General features: G+C 48.5%; 1 protein-coding gene across 1 annotated transcript in view; it reads right to left on the bottom strand.

The window, feature by feature from the left end:
- LOC135905881 (endothelin-converting enzyme 2-like) overlaps nt 1-11201 on the bottom strand; it is a 41403-nt gene extending 30202 nt beyond the window's left edge. The window contains exons 1-3 of the mRNA XM_065436992.1: nt 11117-11201; nt 6009-6065; nt 3810-4114 (exon numbers count right to left, since the gene is read on the bottom strand). Of these exons, the coding sequence (XP_065293064.1) occupies nt 3810-4043 (234 nt within the window). The 5' untranslated portion in view covers nt 4044-4114; nt 6009-6065; nt 11117-11201. The remainder of the gene's footprint in view (nt 1-3809; nt 4115-6008; nt 6066-11116) is intronic.
- Between the last annotated feature and the right edge of the window lie 7943 nt (nt 11202-19144).

Genomic DNA, 19144 nt, shown 5'->3' with positions numbered 1-19144 from the left:
TTGGTATGAGGCCCGAACTTTGTCACAAGTGACATTCTCGTTCAGCAGCCGGAAAGTAGACCTCAACTGTCCTCACATAATCTCGGCCCGCGCACAACGCCTCAGTGTTGCATTTCACTGCTTTTAAGTGTTTATTTGGTTTAGATGATGGTCACCTGCATCTCGGCGTCAGCCACCACTTTGTTTTTTGAGCTCAAGCTCCTTGAAAGAAGCGACGGCACGCTTCCTTTCACGTTCATTCCTCAATGCGTAGGTCCTTTGTGTTCTCGTCCTCCTTCTGCCGAGCGTTCGCCCCAGGGAGAAATTGAAGCATTGGTCAGTTGTACAGTCAACGTCAAATTTTTAGAACTTCCTTGGGGCCGCGAAAACGTCCGGAAATCGGGATGTCCGAAAAAAAGAATGCATGTCTTTTATTGCCCTTATGGGTTGAAATTGCCGCATGCACACCCGAAAAAGCTCTGAAGGCCTGCCATTACACTTAGGCATGTCGGTGCTCCTAGTGTGCAGGAGATGACGGGTGAATACGTGTATAATTAAGGCATACATAATGTGTTCAAGATAACAAACTAGTGGGCTAGTTGGTACTATATAACTAGCGCTGCGTCTTCGTTTCCTTCTCTTGTTCTCGTGTTCTTTTTTTTGCGCTTTGTTTGAACCTAATGCATCCCGCAAGAATTGCCCCTTCCCACACTAGTTATGCTTCACCGCATGGCAAGAATGTACTAAGGCAAAACTAACAGTCGGAAACTGACTTTATGCAAAGCATTGTGCTTTCCGAGAGCCGAAGCCATGGAATCGCGATGACCACAAAGGCGGAGTCGGTGCCATTGCTTGCAGCGGCAATTTTTTCAATGAGAAACATGGCGCCGAAGGGGAAGAAGCTTAATAGCGAACGTCGAAGCAGCTCGGCCTAGCGTTGCGGCGGTGGTGGCTACGGCTGCCATCGGATCTGCGTGCGAGAGCGCCGGTTCGAGGCGGCGAGGCCATCAAAACGGCAGCGGTGGTGGCTTTGATTAATGCCATTTCGGACGTTCGGTCACGGCAAAAAGTCCGAAAAATCGGATGGCGAAGGGTTCTTGCGTCAAAAGTTTCAGATACGTTTTCAGAGACGTTCTATGGGGTAGGTGGTGGTGCCGCGATGCCGTCCGAATTATCGGGAATCCGCATAGTCGGCCGTTGACTATACATTGGCAACTCCTGCAGCCGATGACATGGCGTCAAAGACAATTTGTGGCGATTTCTCTCTCTTATTCGAGCCAGCATTAGCGCGACTTTCGTTCCTTTTCAATAAAGTTACGGCTAATTTTCCCTGATAGAAGCACACATTCCCTGAGTTTTCCCTCGGTATTTCCAGATTACTCAAAATCCCTCAGAATTCCCGGTTTTCCCGGTTGGCAGGCACCCTGAAGGATCTGGGTTCTTATTCAGCAAACTTTCTTACGTTAGAACAGCTAGTAAGAGCAAATACCAGACCACTCTGAAGCTGTACTCATTGCCGAAGGCGGCCGGCCAATTAATGGCAAAGAGTACTCCCGAACGCCAAAACTTTGGGAATTGGACCCCGTGGCCCGTATTAAAAAAGAAAAAAAAAGCCGTTTCGCTTGAACTGTTTCTGAGAGTAAACGCCAGCTAATCGTGATATCGCACATATGTTTACAGAAGGTGACTGGCCAATAGCAAACAGTCCTTACGAGCAAAAAACAAACGTTTCGCGATACAGCATGGAGAAACTGACGTCGTTGCAACCACCATCGCGCTATGTAATAAAATACGAAGCAATGCAACGGAAGCAAGGATGGACGTCAATGCAATTTACTAGGTGTTGCTCAAGAATCTGTTCTGAAAAAAAAAAAACATATGCCGGCATGAGAGGGGGAGGGGCGCCAGCAATATATATATATATATATATATATATATATATATATATATATATATATATATATATATATATATATATATATATATATACCTGGCCGCGTTCATTGCAAGAACAAGTGGTTCTCACCTACACGCCCACCTTGCCGCACGTGTAGACACGGGAAGCACTCTTAATGGCAGCTCTTCGGCTGGTAAACAACGTGCAGAAGCTCAGTAATACTGTTTGCACAAGCGTCTAGATAATGTCGGCTGCTTGATCGTCCACTTATCACGAAGTACACAGCTGATATACAAAAATTCACGAAGAAGCTTCTCTAGAAATTGTCTAAGTATGAGTAAGCGTTAAGTGTGCCACTTTCTCACCTCCACACAGCCCGGTGTACTTATAAGTGTTATGAAACTTGATCCGCCCAGTACACACGACAACGCTGCAGCGGGACGAATTGGTGCAGACGGCGGCGCACTATGGGCGCACGGTGAATTGATAACGCACGCAAAGTACTGCAGGTGGCGCAGCAAGGTGCGCTGATGACATTCCGATCATTATAAGCCATTATCACCATTTAGAACCTTATCCGTCAGTGTCGAACGATTATGAACCGTGATCAAACGTACTCGGGCAGCTGCGTACGGCATGGCCATGGCACGCGCACCGTATCTTGAAAGCGATCAACAATGCTGACAGAGTGTGCCGAGCGCTGATAGCTCTGCGCGCTGTGTTTTCGCTGCTCTGCGTAGCTTTGCGTTGCTGAGCTCGAGTTCGTGGGTCCAATCCCCGGAGCGGCGGGCACATCTCGATGGGGCTTAAATGCTCAAGCGCTCGTGAGCTTACATTTAGCCGGACGTTCAAAAAACTTCAGGTGGTCAAAATTATTCTGGAGTCCTTCGCTACGGCGCGCCTCATAATCACATCATGGTTCTGTCACATAAAAGTCCAGATCTTTATTTGAATATTCGAACAGAAAAAAATATTGCACAATTTTTTATAGTGAATTCTGGAATAGAATGCCAATCAAGCACGAACTATTTGATTAGCATGCAAATATTCGTACACTCTCCGTCTAAAATAAATTCTGCCTTCCAGTCTTTCTCCTGCGGCGAGCATTCTAAGATCCTGGTTCTCTTTCTGAACGAAAAGTAGGACTTGAAAGATCTTACTGAGTTCATACACGTACTAGAAGTTTTTACAATATAAGGCTGCGCAAACAAAAAAGTACCCGCCTCGGTTAGTCAGTGGCTATGACGCTTAACTTTCGGTCAGCTTCAACGAGGTCGCTGGTTTGAATGCTGCTCGCGGTTGTCGTATTTCTGATAGGGGAGAAGTGCAAAAAAGGCTCACGTAGTTTAAATTTAGGTGTACGCTACAGAACCGGTGGAGGTGTTCAAATTAATCCGTTGTCTCGAGTACGGCGTCAATCACAATGCAGGTTCGGAAGCGTTACAATCCACAATTTAATTGTAATTTAAAATTAACGTAAGCAACGCTGATGACTTTCAGGAGGCAACAAGTAGGTGTCTGTATAGTTACGTACATACCGAAACACGTTCGTCTCCAACTGCATACCACTAATTAAGTACGGCCAACTGCATGCAATGCTCATCGCGTATATGGCACACACGCAGCGGTGAAGTTCTTGCAACAGGGGGTCTTTCGAGTTCCAACGATCGCGTCGCACGAAATTGCGCAGAGCTCTCTCTCTTTCGTATACCGGATTGGCGCGGACCGATCTGAAGTTGTCGTGCCTCATCGTGTCACGAGACTTTGCGGTGGACGAAGGAATATAGGGGTCTCTGTAGCTTGTCTACCTGACGTGTCGCACGATTGTACAGAGCTGTCTCCCTTTAGAGAAAAAAAAATACCGCTCAGCACGTAATCGTTGCTGGCCCACCTGCTACGCGTAAACGCATTTCTATCAGCATGTGGCGCTCGCCTTGAGTAGCGACGCCGCCAGGCGACAGGAGGTAGTGTTGCACAGTTGCGCGGCCCGATGCGGCGACTTCTTTGCCGCGGCTTTCAGGTCGAGAGGCATCACGCGGTGGCTCCTCGTCAGCACCAGCACCACGGTCGTCAGAATGACCGCCGCCGCAAGCAGGACGAGGCCGACTCGCAGCAGCAGCGCCTGCTGCTTGGGGCTCAGGCGGGGTTCCGTCAGGCGAAAATTCATCACGGCGACAGGGTGCGCACCGCAGGGTCCGATATTGTACGGCAGCTGGTCGACGCCTGCAGGTCTGCGCGCTAAAAATGGGAGATGCGGTAGGTCGGAATGCCTTTGTCTAATACGGCACCTCCCTGTCCTAGCTACGGCAAAGACGACGTTTCGTTCGAGAAAAGACCAAGTGTGCACGTTCTCCAGACGAATTGAGGCAAATCTCGTTGCTTCTACGTATTTACATTTCGCATTGTTTGCCCGAAAACAGTTAGTCTGTCTATAGCACCGTCGCTGAAAAACACTTCTGAGGAGACTGCCACTGGAAATACTTTCGCAGACCGCCACCATGTTGCGCCCAAGTGATCATTTTGTTGTTTTGCCCCCCCCCCCCCCCACAAGTATATGAGCTTCCAAGCCCATTCGACGCCTCCTGGCACGGAACAATGAAAGCGCACGAAAACAGCTCGCACTTTTTCTTGCCAAGCAACTATGCTTTGTCGCCAAAGAAGAGGCCCAGACATCCGAATAAACCCACATAAATGAATATTTCATTGTGCAATCTGGACGCCTTTGATGCTCGACGCTGATGGCATACCTGCACGAACTGAACTTTCCAAATACATTGGTTATGTAGATCACACGCGGCAAACGCGTAACGCAACAAGACCCGTTGGGGAGCCTACGGCAGAAAGCGGCGCACGGAAACACGCTGCCGCAAGTTCACATTTCTTGTGTGTGTGCCACGAAACCAGCGGGGCATTGTTTTTGATACTACACTTATATCGTGCGGGTCCACTACGTGCCAGAAAAGCATATCGACAGGACGGACTGACATTGAGGTCGATATGTCACGTCACCGTATAACCGAGCGTGGCCTGGCGCGCACGAATCACATGGTGGACTGACAGTGTGGGACACCCAATTTTTATCGAATTGGCGAGGTTGTCAAACGAACACGCTTCCGCCCTACGCTGCAATATCGAACGCAGTCGTTCTCTAAGAAGAAACTGCTTTGTATGCCCAGTTTCCGACCGCCATAGAATTACTTTTCTTGAAAATATTCTAGTTGCCGCTTGATGCCGGCGATTTCTCGACATACGAAAAGAACTGAAAAGTATATCGTGTATGTGCCACGCTCTTGTTTATAACGTGAAGAAACTGGACAAAGCTGCTTAATATCCAGAGGAAGGAGGAAGCGCCTTCGTTCCACAGCTGCTACGTCCGAGCGACAGTAACAAAAAAAAAGGTATTAGGTGGGGCTCTGGCGAAATCGTAAACGCGCTTTGACGTGCCGTCGGCTTCCAGTGCCAAAAAGGTGGTTTCGTCTATCCTGTGGACGCAGCCTAACGAGCGCGTAGTTTTCGTGGTTAAAAAGTCTTTGTGTTTCTCAGAAGAGCAACTGGATTGACCGACGAACGTTCCATACGATGCTACACAGGGTAAGTGCCAACACGTTAGAAAAAAAAAAAAAGGCTTCAATAACGAAAAGAAAATCAGCCGACTACGTTGGTGGTATTGAGAATTTCACTGATTGATTTTGCTTTTCTTTGATATATTTTTCGTTGCCACAATAAAGGTGAAGATTGACTTACAATGCGCAATCTTATTCAGAAATAACTGACTCAATGATCGCATATTTTTAGTTTTTGTGCTGCACATACGTGATAGCTTAAATAGCTAGCTCGATATCACAAGCAGTAACATAAGTCGCACAGTGAGCGCGATATAAGCACACAGTCGGCATTGGCATTATTACGAAAATAACGACAATCATGCAGGGGTCAAATTACGCGTAAAAGGAAAACAAGAAATGAGAGACCTACAGGGGGTGCTGTCGCATACGCTTGGAAAACAGTGAAAATTGAATGCGCCATGGCAAGTCGTACTCGAGAATTCACAGCTATGTTTTTACGATCTCGCTCGGCACGAAACACCATTGCGCTAAGGTTTGCGGAATGAATCAGCAAGCAAAGGGCGTACCTTGAGCGGAAGCGGGTCGTACGCTGGACAATGGCTCGCAGTGCGTGCAGTGAACAGCTGTAGATATGGGCACGTCCATTAGCGGTCAGAGGACCAGATCAAATGGAGCACAGAACTTTCCTCTTATACCCGCCGACAACTTTGTGCGGCAATGAAAGGTTAAGCTACCGGTGTGGAGCTTTTGCACATGTATGAACGCGCCATGTAGTCCGGCAGCGTTTGACAGCGCTTTCGGATTTCTCGCTACGGACGCTGCAGAATCGATGCAGCTTACACGTGCGATGGTTTCGCCTTTGCCAAGACGCGAATGGGAGCAGGCGCCAAATAAGACAACACCAATTGGAGTGTTCTCTCTAATTCAGATGTTGTAAAAAAAGTGTTTATGCTTTTGTCTTCCCCGGCTTATACTAAAGCGAATGAAAATTTGGGACTCCTTTCAGAAGCGCTCCACACTTGTGCGCGCTTTGCCTCAGTAGCTTTCCCTTCATTGCTGCACACAGCTGTCCGCGAGTATAGCAGTTTCGTTGGCGAAATATCTGAATGGAATATTAGCTTTATGAGCATGCTTTAGCTCGGGCGTTCTCATCCAAATACATGCGTGCGGAGAAATTGTTTTTCTCGGCAACCAGCACACCGAATTTGATGAACTTTAATGCATATAAAAGGCAACAGTAAAATGTAGTCAATATTGCAAGTAAAATTTTAATCTAGGCAGTTAGTGTCTTAATAAAAACGGTTCAAAATTGCGAAATTTTAAAACACTATACTACCATGTTTACAACTCTAAGTCAGCAGTGAAATATAATGTCACAATTCTGCAAACTTCACTTAATATTTCATGTAAAGCAAAAAAAAAAGAAACATCGTTCATCATACAGAATTATGAAATATACCATTATACTATGTGAGTAGCACTTTTGCAAAGCACTCGTAAACATTGTAACGAGTTCACGTAAGCTGTCAGTTCATATGTCAAATGTGTACGCTTTAGCTATTCTAACAGATGCAGTTTACAAAACAGCAGTATCCGCTTTTGGAGCATAGTTACGTATGTGTAAACAATCTGCTACTATATTTTTAAACGATACCAATTTTCGGTAGCTTTCGTAAAAATGCCAGGTCCTTTTCAACATTCGACTTAAGCATCACTAGAGTTTAGATTTTCCTCTGAAATGCAACCAGTTTCATTCAAGTTGGTCCAGGGGCTTTTTCATGGAACATTTCCTGAGTTTTACATGTATTTGAATAGCCGGTACTGAGTTGGCGCCGAGCTAAAGCTTTCTCTTAAGTATGAGAGCTCATTGAATCGATGCTTTCGTATTTCTTAAAAATTAAAGACACTGCACATCGCTGTGTCTGTTATATAGTTATTGAAGAAAGGCTCACAGGCCACACCTGTAAGCTCAAGCTAAAATCAAGTAATTAGCTTAGTTGAACAGGATGGGCTATGCGGGGCTACAATTTCGACTTTTCAGCGAAAGTTTTCGGCTTGCTGAAATCCAAGGGCTTGTAATCCGCTCTGCTTAAGCACCATGCGTTTTTACTAGTTGAACCTAAATACTTATACAAGCTCAATCATTTATTACACGAGTCAATATTTAAGCAGCAGAAACAGAGTGCTTTTCACTGATATGAATCAGTAATATCACTTTATAGTGTCTCACCGACTGCAATTAGCACTATACTCAGATAAACTTTCAGTGTTCTGGCTTAACAGTATTTTCTAACTCGGTCTAACTCTTCAAGCACAGAGCCGCCTGGAAGCAACCTGATACTATCGTCTGCCATGGTAGCCGTTGTGGGATTCAGTGCAATAAAGCAGGATGCGGGCGAAAATTTTTCCATGAACAGCACTTAATTGACACTGCAAGTGCCGATTCAGAACCAACAAACTTCAACATACGGTGGTGTGTTTGACAAAGAGACATTCCTCTACCACATAATTGAAGTAGGAAAGCAAAGTCCAGTTTCGTTAAGCAAAATGCAGTTTTGTTCGAAGTCGATTGTTTGGCTCGCGATGGAAGGTTTTGTTAAAATTGAGAATAATTAGGATCTGTGCTCGAATGCATGAAGCCGTCGAAAGCTAATGCAACTGCGTAAATGGCAGCAATTTCTGTGCCCTTAGGCGACAGTGACGGTGAAGTTCGGATACTCAACCATGATATTGAAGCGAAGTGCTTATAAGCGAAGTACACGACAACGTGCACGATTCTTTTCCAGCAAGTAGATGTGAGTGAAAGCAAGATGAAATGGTTCGCCATTGTTTAGAGGTTTCCTTCGTATGAACGCTGACAACAAAAGGCAGCGGTGAGTCCCGTTTCAGTCAGCACGTTTTAAAACGAGCGATAACCGCAATAGGGAAGGCGGATGAAGAAAAAAGCGCGGATTTTAGCATGTCCGCTTGAAGACGGTGCGTTGACATGCGACTGTTAAGAGCGCAATACATTCAAAACTAACACTAATGAAAAGCACCGATTAAGAGAGACTAATTCACTTATAAAATAATTGAAAGCTAAGCGACTTGATACATCATGGGAACCTAGTAGCTGGGCAGAGGAGACGAAGGATGGTAAAAACAAGCACGAGTGTTTGGCTTCCACCGTCCTTCGTCTCTTGTGCGCTGCTCTAGCAGATTCCCAATAATTATCCTATCACACACGGATATGTTAATATGTGCACAATTTTCGAACAGCGTTCAACGCCGTTTGCACTTTAAGCGCAAGCTTTTTACTGGACACTACGATGGACGTCCCTTGAACACTTAGCTTAACGTATTCTGGAAAGCAAACAACGAAAGAGAAATAAAAATAATAGCCCATAAAAGTTAGGAGAAAGGGCGCCACTTGGTGCGTCGTTTCGAACCACGCAGACGAAACCAGGGGGGGGGGGGGGTGTATTCTGTAAGAGTCCACCTAGTGGACTGTCCATTTCGGCCGCCGCTGATTGGAAGCAGCTGTACGAGAGAGGAGGAGATGAGTGACCCTAGCCAATCAGCAGCAGCCGAAATGGACAGTCCACTAGGTGGACTCTTACAGAATTAGACCCCAGGATAGTGTATTAGTATGCATCCTGCCGTTTTTATGTCGGCGCGACTCATCAGGCCTACAGGCGCCAGAGTCGTCCAACGATCACGGAATTTAGGCACAGTAGCCGCTCATCACTTTTGACTAAGGCGTTTTGAAATGAATCCAAACCTGCTTGGCCATCTTATCGCCTCTATCAACGATAGCGAAAGCGCCGCCATCCGGACAGTTCAAGTACACGCAAGAGACACTCGTGACATGACTTTTCACAGCACTGTTGCTTATAGCACACGCGAAAATTACGTCCGTTAAAGTAAGCGGAATAACATGTATACGCGAACAAAGCGCACGTAATACAAAAACCGAATGGCTTACGAAGCACGCAACATGAGGACAACGCTGTTTATATAATTGTTGAAGTCGCTTATGCTTGCTTGTGAACGCTATTCTAAAACATTGCAATATCGAAATAATCGACCCTGCTTTAAGCTCCATGGGCTGTGTGCATGCCAGGAGCTCGAGCAAGGAAGTTCATGTAGTGCGGAGATTCTAACTGTCATTTTTGTTGAATGACCATTAAAACCAAATACACCAGACTGTCATCGAGAAAAAGCTTCATCGTAGGTAACAGAGCGAAAAAATAACACGCACACGAACGAAAGCAGGAATGAGACAGCGCTGCACACCTGAGACTGTCCCATAGAATGTTTTGTTCTTGTCGGTGTTTCCGTCTGCACTGTGTTACGCAAGATGAAGCCGCACCAAGTCGGCCAAATGGCAGCGTCTGGCGCAATACATCTACCTTTTCGCAATATTTCTCTTGTTAGGTCTTTTTATGAGGCTACAAATGCTTTTACATATAATGTGTATCTGGGGTAGAATTCACCGAGCAATTCGGCCGTAAGTGCACTTCGTCATTGGCCTTCGCTGATATGTCCAGCGTCAGGATTAACGTCTTAAGAACAATTTTAGTGACTGAGTTTTTATGAATAGGTACCTTGGGTTGGAGCTGCACCCTTTGTCAACCGTATTGGTCTGCCTATAGCGTGTTAGCTTGGGAGGAGCAGGGAATTCATATTCGATTCATTTAAATTTCCATTCTTTTAGACCTCTGTCATTGGCTCGCACGAAGCCGTGTTACCATTATTGCTGCAATCGGCCACTATCGGCGCGGCATATAAGAATGGTGAATATTTTTTGCCGCGATCGAACCAGGAGCTAAGGAAGAGCAGACGCCGCATTTTCTAACGAATAATTTCGACTACCATTCTCTTTTAACCCTTTGGCTTTTGCTCGCACGAAGCCACATATAAATATGAAGAATGTTTTGTTGCCGCGATCGAACCAGGCGCGGTATTATGTAACACATTATTTTCATTCACCATTCTATCCGCCCTTCCTCATTGCCTGTGGTCACGCAAGGCCATCGCTATAGATCGCCAACATCAGCCGCTTGCTGCGATGAATGATGCAAACGATAGGAAAGTAATTTCCATATAATACGACCACAGTTCTCGTCTATGCTCTGCCTTCAGCTACGTCAAGATTATTACCCCTGGAGTTTTTATGCGCATTTCGAGTTATTTCACAATGACCGCGTAGCACACAATAGAGATATCTGTTTCACTGGGTTGCCACATCTCGACTCACATATGAATGAGAACACAAAAAACGAAGCTGAAATTACTATACAAAAGCTAACAAAGAGAGGGTCGGGGAGGTGGGGAAGGGACGTGAAAGGACGGACATTAACCGCTAACGGCCCAACACCAGTTAGCGTTTGCCTCAGTTTAGCGTTGATAAGCTTGCAGATACAAACGCCGCGCAGGCTAAGCGAAGCGTTTTAGCTGTGAATGTATTTTTTTTTAATTCGCCGGGACGTCGCGGGAAAACTCGATGCATCCATTAACTTCTCGGCCTTCCAACTGTCCGCCTACTGTTAGGCCTATTGCAAGGGCTACTGCTACGGTAGGCGTTCTGAAACACACAGTCGTCATCCGCGTTTCTTGGGCTAAGAGAGAAGAAAAGGAACGAGACAGCAGGACGGCCACCTGAACAGCGGAAAGAGTTGGACTGCAGGCTCACCTTGCTGCAGCTGATTTGGTCGTCGGGTCCTTTCGAGGCTAGCGCGCGAGCATGTGAGTCTCGTGGCTGCTGGTCTTTGTCATCTTCCTCCACATTCCAATCGCGTGTGCATCCCGCTCAGTTTTTCAATAAGCACAAATTCTGATATCCAAGTCAACGGGCTAAATCTATTTATTTCTCAACTAGCGCTCTATTTTGGCCATTTCTGTTGCCGCAGTATTTCTTTTATGATGTTTGTGTTGGTCACATATATAACATTTTCTTGACATTAAGACTATTAAAGCCTGGAGTGTGAGTGAGTGAGTGAAAAACTTTATCAGCTCTAGATTCGCTGGTATTCTGCGGTCTTCAGATGGAATCGTCCATCTTCTAACACAACGGTCGGTTGCCCTTAGTCCAGGGCTCCGCTGGATGCTGCTGCCAGTTGTGCTCGCCGAATCAGACCTTCTTGGTCGACCTGGCGATCGCTGGAGAGCACTCCCTCCCATTGTTCCGCACTCGGGTTTGGTATAACGGGTGCCACGTCTATCTTCTGGCATGCCCACGTTATGTGATACAGCGTGGGTGTTTCGTGGCACCAGGGGCATTTGTCATTGTATTGTGTCGGATAAATTTTGCTGAGTACGTGTAGGTTCGGGTAAGAGCCCGTTTGTAGCTGCCTCCACGCGACAGAGTCCTCTCTGCTAAGGGAGCTGTGCGGTGGTGGATACCGCTTTCTGCAGCCCTTGTAGTAATTTAGTATCGCCGAATAGTCTTGGGGTACAGGTTCGGTCTCCTCGAGGTCGCCTACGTGGGATGCTCGGTAATAAGTGTGCCCTCGAGCTATCCTGTCCGCCTCTTGGTTCCCTGCGACTCCCGTGTGTCCCGGCGTCCATACTATTGTATGCCTAATTGGTTCTTCTTTTGTTTGTCGTTGTGTTATGTGGTCTCCGGAGCGGAGTATGCGGAGCGCTCCGTGCCCTATTCTGCCGCGTAGGTAGTTGCGGCACGCTGTTTGCGAGTCTGTAAGGATTGTTAAGGACCGTTTAGAACGATATCCTTCCGCTGCCGCTAGAGCGACGGCCGCTTCTTCAGCCTCGATTATCGTACAGCCTTGTAGTGATGCGCTGGTGATCTCGCGTAGGTTCGAATCAATCACCGTTGCTACCGCGTTGCTGTTGCTCTGCCCCGCTGCTCTGGCGTATGTGGCTGCGTCCACATATACCGTCGTTTCTTGGGGTGCTAGTGTTTTTTGTAGGTATTCAGCCCTCGCTTCTCTGCGTGCTTTGTGGAGGTTGGGATCCATGTTCCGGGGTATGGGTGCTACTTTTAGAGTGTTGCGATACTCGTCCGGAATTGTTTCGGTCCTCTGGATCTCTTGCAGTTGATCGGCGCAGCCTAGTTTCTTCAGGAGCTCCCTCCCAGATGGGGTCTGCTGTAGTCTGCGTTGTTGGGAGACTAGTTGCGCCTCTTTCAATTCGTCGAAGGCGTTGTGTAGTCCTAAGGCTAGGAGCTTTTCGGTTGAGGTGTTCTGGGGAAGGTGGAGTGCGGTTTTGTAGGCTTTGCGTAGAATCGCGTCCGCCTGTTGTACCTCACTCTTGATGGGATTGTAGTATGGGAGGCTGTATGCCACTCGGCTGACAACCAAGCTTGTGACCAGCTTGAGGGTGTCCTCCTCTCGCATGCCGTGGCGTCTGTGTGAGATGCGCGTGATCATGCGGGCCACTTGTAGGGTCGATGCCTTGAGTAGGGCGAGGGTGTGGGTGCAGCGTTGGTTTGACTGTATCCACATCCCCAGGATTCTGATGAGCGTCTTTTCCGGTATCGGCTTGCCCTCGAGGTAGACGTTGAGCTTTAACTCGTCGCTGGTGGGGACTGTGCGGTTTTGCTTTCCTCTCCAAACTCTCAGGAGCTCGGACTTCTCAGTGGAGCAGGCTAGCCCTCTTGCTCTGACGTAGTCCTCTACGCAGGTGGCTGCCTCTTGTAACTTCTCTTCTTTCTGTCTGAGCGAGCCTGTGTTAACCCAGATGGTGATGTCGTCGGCATACATGGCATGGTGTATGCCGTCGATTTCTTTTAACTGTTTTGCCAAGCCAATCATTGCTATGTTGAAAAGCGTGGGGGAGATGACCGACCCTTGAGGCGTCCCTTTGTTTGGAGTAAGGAACTTCTCTGATCGGAGCCCTCCGAGGCCAATCGTTGCCGTTCTGTTTGAAAGGAAGGCTTTGACGTAGCCGTAGACTCTCCTCCCGCAGTTCAGGTCGTTCATGCCCGTGAGGATAGCTTCGTGGCTTACATTGTCAAAAGCCCCCTTGATATCCAATGCCATTATTATATTCTCCCCGCTCCTGGGGACGTTCCCGAGTACTTCTTCTTTGATTTGAAGCAGTACGTCTTGGGTCGATAATTTTGCTCTGAATCCAAACATGCTGTGGGGATACAGTTCCTTGTCCTCCATGTACTGTTGTAGTCGCAGCGTCACCACTCGTTCGTACAGTTTTCCCAGGCAAGATGTGAGCGAGATCGGTCTGAGGTTCTCAATTTGCAGTTTCTTGCCCGGTTTAGGAATCATCACTACCTCCGCATGCTTCCACTCCTCGGGGACGGTCTCAGCTTCCCAGTGTTTGTTGAGAAAGTCGGTAAATTCTGCGACTAACTCTTCACTAAGGTTGCGGATGAGTGCGTTATTTATCTTGTCTGCACCCGTGGCCGTGTTTCTGGTTGTGTTTCGAATCGCTGCGTAGACCTCTTCTCGCGTGATGGGTCTGTCCAGGTTAACGTTTTCTCTTCCTCGGTAGCGCTCTGCGTAAGCTGCTGGGTTTGTGTCCCCGAAGCATTTAACGCGCACCTTCTCCAGGAGTTCGGAGTCTGGTCCCTCGTACTGGTGGATGAACCGGTAGATGGTTTTGTTGTTTTCTGCCTTGGTCTTGGTCGGATCTATGAGAGCCTTGAGGATATGCCACGTCCTCGCTGTGTTCAAAGTTCCGTTGAGGGAGTCGCTGAATTGCTGCCAATTTTGCCTTGCCAATTGCGCCGCGTACTCCTCTGCTTTCGCTGTGACTTCTGCGATCTTTATCTTTAGCTTCCTGTTGTATTTTTGTTTCTTCCACCTCTTGGTGAGCCCGCGTCTAGCTTCCCACAGCTTGAGCAGTCTGGCGTCTACCTCGGGCGTCTGCGTCGTTCGCGTGATTTCTTTGGTGTACTTGCGCTGTGTTTCAATGAGAATTTTCCCCCACTCTTCTATCGATTGGATCCCGTTCTCGGCGAAATTCCTATCGCATGCCTCTCGAAAAGCGCTCCAGTCCGTAATTTTTGCCGATCCCAGCTGACGCCTTAGCCTGTCCGAAGTTACTTGTGTCTTGAGTATGTAGTGGTCACTACCTAGGTTCTCTAACAGGTTCTCCCACGCTGCTTGCTCCGCTCCTCGTATGAACGTGAGGTTGGGGCAGGTGTCGGTGCTAACGCTGTTTCCGATTCTGGTTGGAGTGTCTGGGTCTGTGAGTAGGTTGCAGTCGGTGTTCTCTGCTGCCTCCGCTAGCGTTTTGCCTTTTGGGTTTGCTGTTTGGTACCCCCAGCTTTTGTCCATGGCGTTAAAGTCTCCTAGGATGATTAGCGTGCTGTCTTTCGCTAGTTTGCGTGCGCCATGGAAAAGCTCGTAGAATTTGGCCTTCCTCTGTTTCGGAGGGCTGTATGCATTTACAATAAATATACTGCCCCTCTTTCTTTTCTTCTTGGGTATAATTTCTACAATAACGTGCTCTACGTCGGTGTCGGCTATCCTGTCGTGGCTTATGGCGATGAGTGCCTTGCTGACTAGGGTAGCCGTTCTTCCTTTCTCTTGAGTCTCGTAACACGTGTATCCGGCGAGTGTTGGTGTCGTGCCCGTCTCTTGAAGCGATATGATGTCAGGCGGTGCTTGTTGCGTGTGAATGTATTGTTGGAGGAGGCCCTGCTTCTTACGGTAGCCTCTGCAGTTCCATTGCCATATATCTAAGCTTTCTTGCTTGCTTAAAGTTGTACTGGCCATGTTTAAGCCTCGGTGTTGTTTGCGGATGTGTCGGCGAGGGATGCCAGCGCGGGGCGGTGGTAGGCCTTCTCTCTAATGTTCTCGGTAAACTTCTGCTTGCGGATGCTGCTCCGGAGCTCTGTGACTTGTAATTGCACTTGCTGCATTTGTTGCTGCTGTTGCTGCATCATCTGCTGCATCATTTGCTGAATCTCTGCTTTAAACGTGGCGAAATCCTCGTTGCCTGCTTGCCATGGGGCTTGGGTTTGTACGGTCTGTGGCTGCGCAGGGCTGTTCGATCTAAGGTCTCGCACTGCCTTCGTTAGCTCTGCTATTTGGCGTTCTAGCTCTTTCTGCTTAGCGCGTGATAGCTCTAATTCACGTCTCAGCGCTATTTTCTCCGCGTCCTCCTGTCTAGGCTGTTCGCGGTGGCTGTTGGTGTTGTTCTTTTCGTTAGCTACCCCACCCGAGTGCGGAGCAAACCAAGGGTTTTCGGCTCCCCAGCTCACCTTGACGCCGCCGCTCTTTCGGGTAGGCTCCTTCTTCGTCTTCTTCTTCTGCTGCTGCTGCTGCAGCTGGCCTGCTCCCTTAATGGCCAGGGGCGGCAGAGGTGGGAAGGACCGTGACCGGCTCCGTGAACGGCTCCGCGACGCCCGGGATCTCGAACGGCTCCGCGAAGTCTCCTCCTCCGAGCTGAACCATCGCGGCTTCTTGCCGCGGTCGTCCCGGCTGCGACGTCTGCTCCCGCGTCCGCCGCCGTTGTTGTCGCCGTTGGCCTTGCCTCGCAGGTCCCTGGCTTTCTTTAGTCGGTCTTGGCACTCCCGCGATCCGGTAGTGTGGTTGCCTCCGCAGATCAGGCATCTGGGGGTACACTGGTGATCCTTTGGCGGGTTCTGCATCCCGCACTGTTTGCAAGCCTTGGCGTCCGGTGTGGGGCACACGTCGGAGCGGTGACCTTGTTGGCAGCAAACGTAGCAGATTTGTCTTGTGGGCCGGTACGCGTAGCACTTGTACTCGGCTCCGCAGTAGATGACGTGTTTCGGTGTGATCGGTCCGTCAAAGGTGATGACGGCCGTCTTGGTCTTGCCTAACCTTCGGGCGCTGTGAATGGTGACACCCTGTGTGCGCGTCCACAAGTCGGCTTTCAGTTCCTCCGGTGTCGCGCCGGGGTCCACTCCGTGTATCACGCCACGCCGGGTGTTTTCCGGTGCGGCCACGTAAGCGTTCACGTCATATGAGCGTCCCTCGAGCGTGAGGCTAGTGATGCGCCTCGCGAGCTGGGCGGCCTCCTCGTTCGGCGTGCTCACGATTATTATGTTGGACCCTGTGCGGAGCCTCGTGATCAGGTCTCTTCCTTCGAACTTGTTGCTGCATGCCGCGGCTACGGCCCGGGCCACTTGAAATTGCTGGAGCGACTTGACTACGAGTCCCTTCGGTCGCAAAATAATCTTGAAATCGTCTCTGGGGAGCGGGGGCAGCCTCTGCCTAGACTGCCGCTGCGCTCCTTTCCCGTCTTTTTTCAGTGCGCCGGAAGCTGGCGCGCCAGCTGTCGGCGGTGGGGCCGGGGAATTCCCGGCGCTGCCGGCGTTCCGTCCGTTCTTCCTTTGTCGATTCTTTTGGCGTTTGGTCATCACCAATTCCCAATTTGCTTCGTCTTCTTTGTGAGTGTCTTGCTGCTCCTGCATGGCGGAGTCCTCGATCTCCCCGTCCGCCGAATTCTCGGAGTCGGAGGCGCCGAGGTGGTCGTCGTCCATCTCTTGTGCTTCTAGCAAGTTCTGGGCTAGTCTACTCGTCGATGGCTCAACATTAGGATATTTCGTGGAGCGGGAGTCGGGTCCAGGCTGCATCGCTATCGCTGAGCGGGCCTGGCTGCCCGCAAACGCCCGTAGTCGTGCTAAACCTCGGTAGGCTTAGCGGCGAGCGTTTCCCGTCAAAGTCCGGTAATTTGCCAAAAATGATCCTACCGTCTTGAAATCGGTGTCCGGCTGATCCAGCTTGTTAGCACTCTCAGATCCAACCCAAAAGTTGGCGGCCCGGTGGGTCGAGATAGTCCGTGAGGGTAGGAATCTACGAAGCCCATGCGACGAACGTCCGCACTGCTCCGCTTCTTCTTCTTCCTCTCCCAAAGCCTGGACAACTTTGGGACGAATCAACAAAGTTTTCCTTTCTTAAGGGATGTTTGATATAGATGTCCTCGCTAATACGTCCAATGCCTTGATTTGCTGGCATTTTCTGCTACGAACCAGTTTAGCGGAAAATTTTTTTATAAATACGGGTCATGGTTGGCTCACGATGTGGCGCTAGATTAAGCGAAGTTAAACGGACTAAAAGAACACAGCGCTACACATTCCGTCATAATGACAGATGCTTTCTGTCGCAACAAAGGCACTGCTGTCGTATACTATAGTGATCGCCATTTTTGTCATAATTCCAACTTCTTCAAACGACGAAGCATTTTCATAGTAAAGAAATGAAATAAAATTACACTTCAGTTTCTATGAATTTATGACAAAACCTACCATTACTCAATTCATTGCGTCCACCGTGCTCAGTATGACACAGCAAAAATGAACTCCGACACTGCACTCCGAGCACGTCCACGTTCTGCATTCTTAAAAAAAGTTTGCTCCCTTTTGGGGCTTACCTCGCCCCGAAACTAAAATCGTAATCTGTCTTGCTCGCATTTCCTCCCTGCGAGCACGATACCGCAGGTAGTCCGGTACTTACAAGTCCCGAATGGTATTCGCGTTATCAGCGCGTTATTACTCGCCAAATAATGTGCGTTATAATAGCACACGTAAACCACAGAAACGCACGAACGTTCGCATAATGCGCGGTAATGACAAAGCTATTTGTTTACGCACACAATGTGTTTACATTTGTTACCGATCGGTGACACCAATCCCTCCATCTTCAGCGTGAATTGTCGTGATGGCTACGCTCTGACTCGCGTTAACCGCCAGTAATTACTCGAACGAACTTTGGCTATCTCTAAACTCACCTGAAACGTTAATTATGAGCGCATAGGGCGTCCAATTTCTGAGATCGTTCGGCGAATCCGGCACCCGTAAGCCTATCGACACGCTGCCGCAGAGCAGCAACAGGATGGTTGCTAATGGACTGTGTTGGCTTGGGTACGTTTGGCACGAGGCAGCAGACCGCGTCCTCATTTATAACGTCTTCCGTGTATTTGAGTTTCCGTGCGGCAAAATAAATTTCTTGAAAGGACGCGCAACGTAACTTCCGGCAAAGGGGCTTAAGGGGCGTAAGGCGGCAAACGCTATTATAGAACTGCCTATTCACTGCTATATTGTCATCAAAACTTTTAAACTGCTTGCCCTAGAAAAAGAACGTGAATAAACATCGATAGTGGACTGGCCGCAAGGAACATAATCACAGAGCCATACCGTTGATGACAATATCACAGAAGGCTGGGCGCGGTCAGGTCGATGTTACCGACGCTCTTTTTCAGCGTCAGTTACGCTTTCAGAGAACGTTTAATTGCAACATGATGGTTCGCATAGCTCTTAAAGAAGCAAGTTCAATAAAGATTTCTTCCCTCAGCTAGAAAATCTCGAGGAAGGGCTCGAAGCTACTCATTTGCTTTAGCCACCTCAGATCAGTTATTGAAAGGTTAATTAAGGTAGCTTGACTAATTATGCACACGACTGCTAAGCTTACTCAATATCCATATGTTACCGTCGGAACACTCAAATGATAACGATAACGTCAGTAACATTTAGATTGGTCAATTTAAGAAAACATATGAGAATATTAAAGAGATTTAGAATGGCGGCCCCAAACGCTTGGGGCCCCAAAGAAAGAGCGTCGATGCCACTGCGCATGCGCGAGAGGCCAACAGCGTTTGTATTTTGCGTCGGTCATGCAATATTTCACTGTTTTAGCGGGAGCCCCAGAAGCTGCCCCAAACGCTTTGTGTCAACAAACATGATGGCACCCTTCGAAGCGACAGCTCTAACGTAGCACAAAACTGGGCTGGATTTGTGGTAACGCGTGAAGTTAGAAAGCTAGAAGGGACTGCG

Source organism: Dermacentor albipictus, unplaced genomic scaffold, assembly GCF_038994185.2.
Source record: "Dermacentor albipictus isolate Rhodes 1998 colony unplaced genomic scaffold, USDA_Dalb.pri_finalv2 scaffold_14, whole genome shotgun sequence".
Taxonomy (NCBI): Eukaryota; Metazoa; Arthropoda; class Arachnida; order Ixodida; family Ixodidae; genus Dermacentor; species Dermacentor albipictus.
This window is presented reverse-complemented; position numbering and strand designations above follow the sequence as displayed.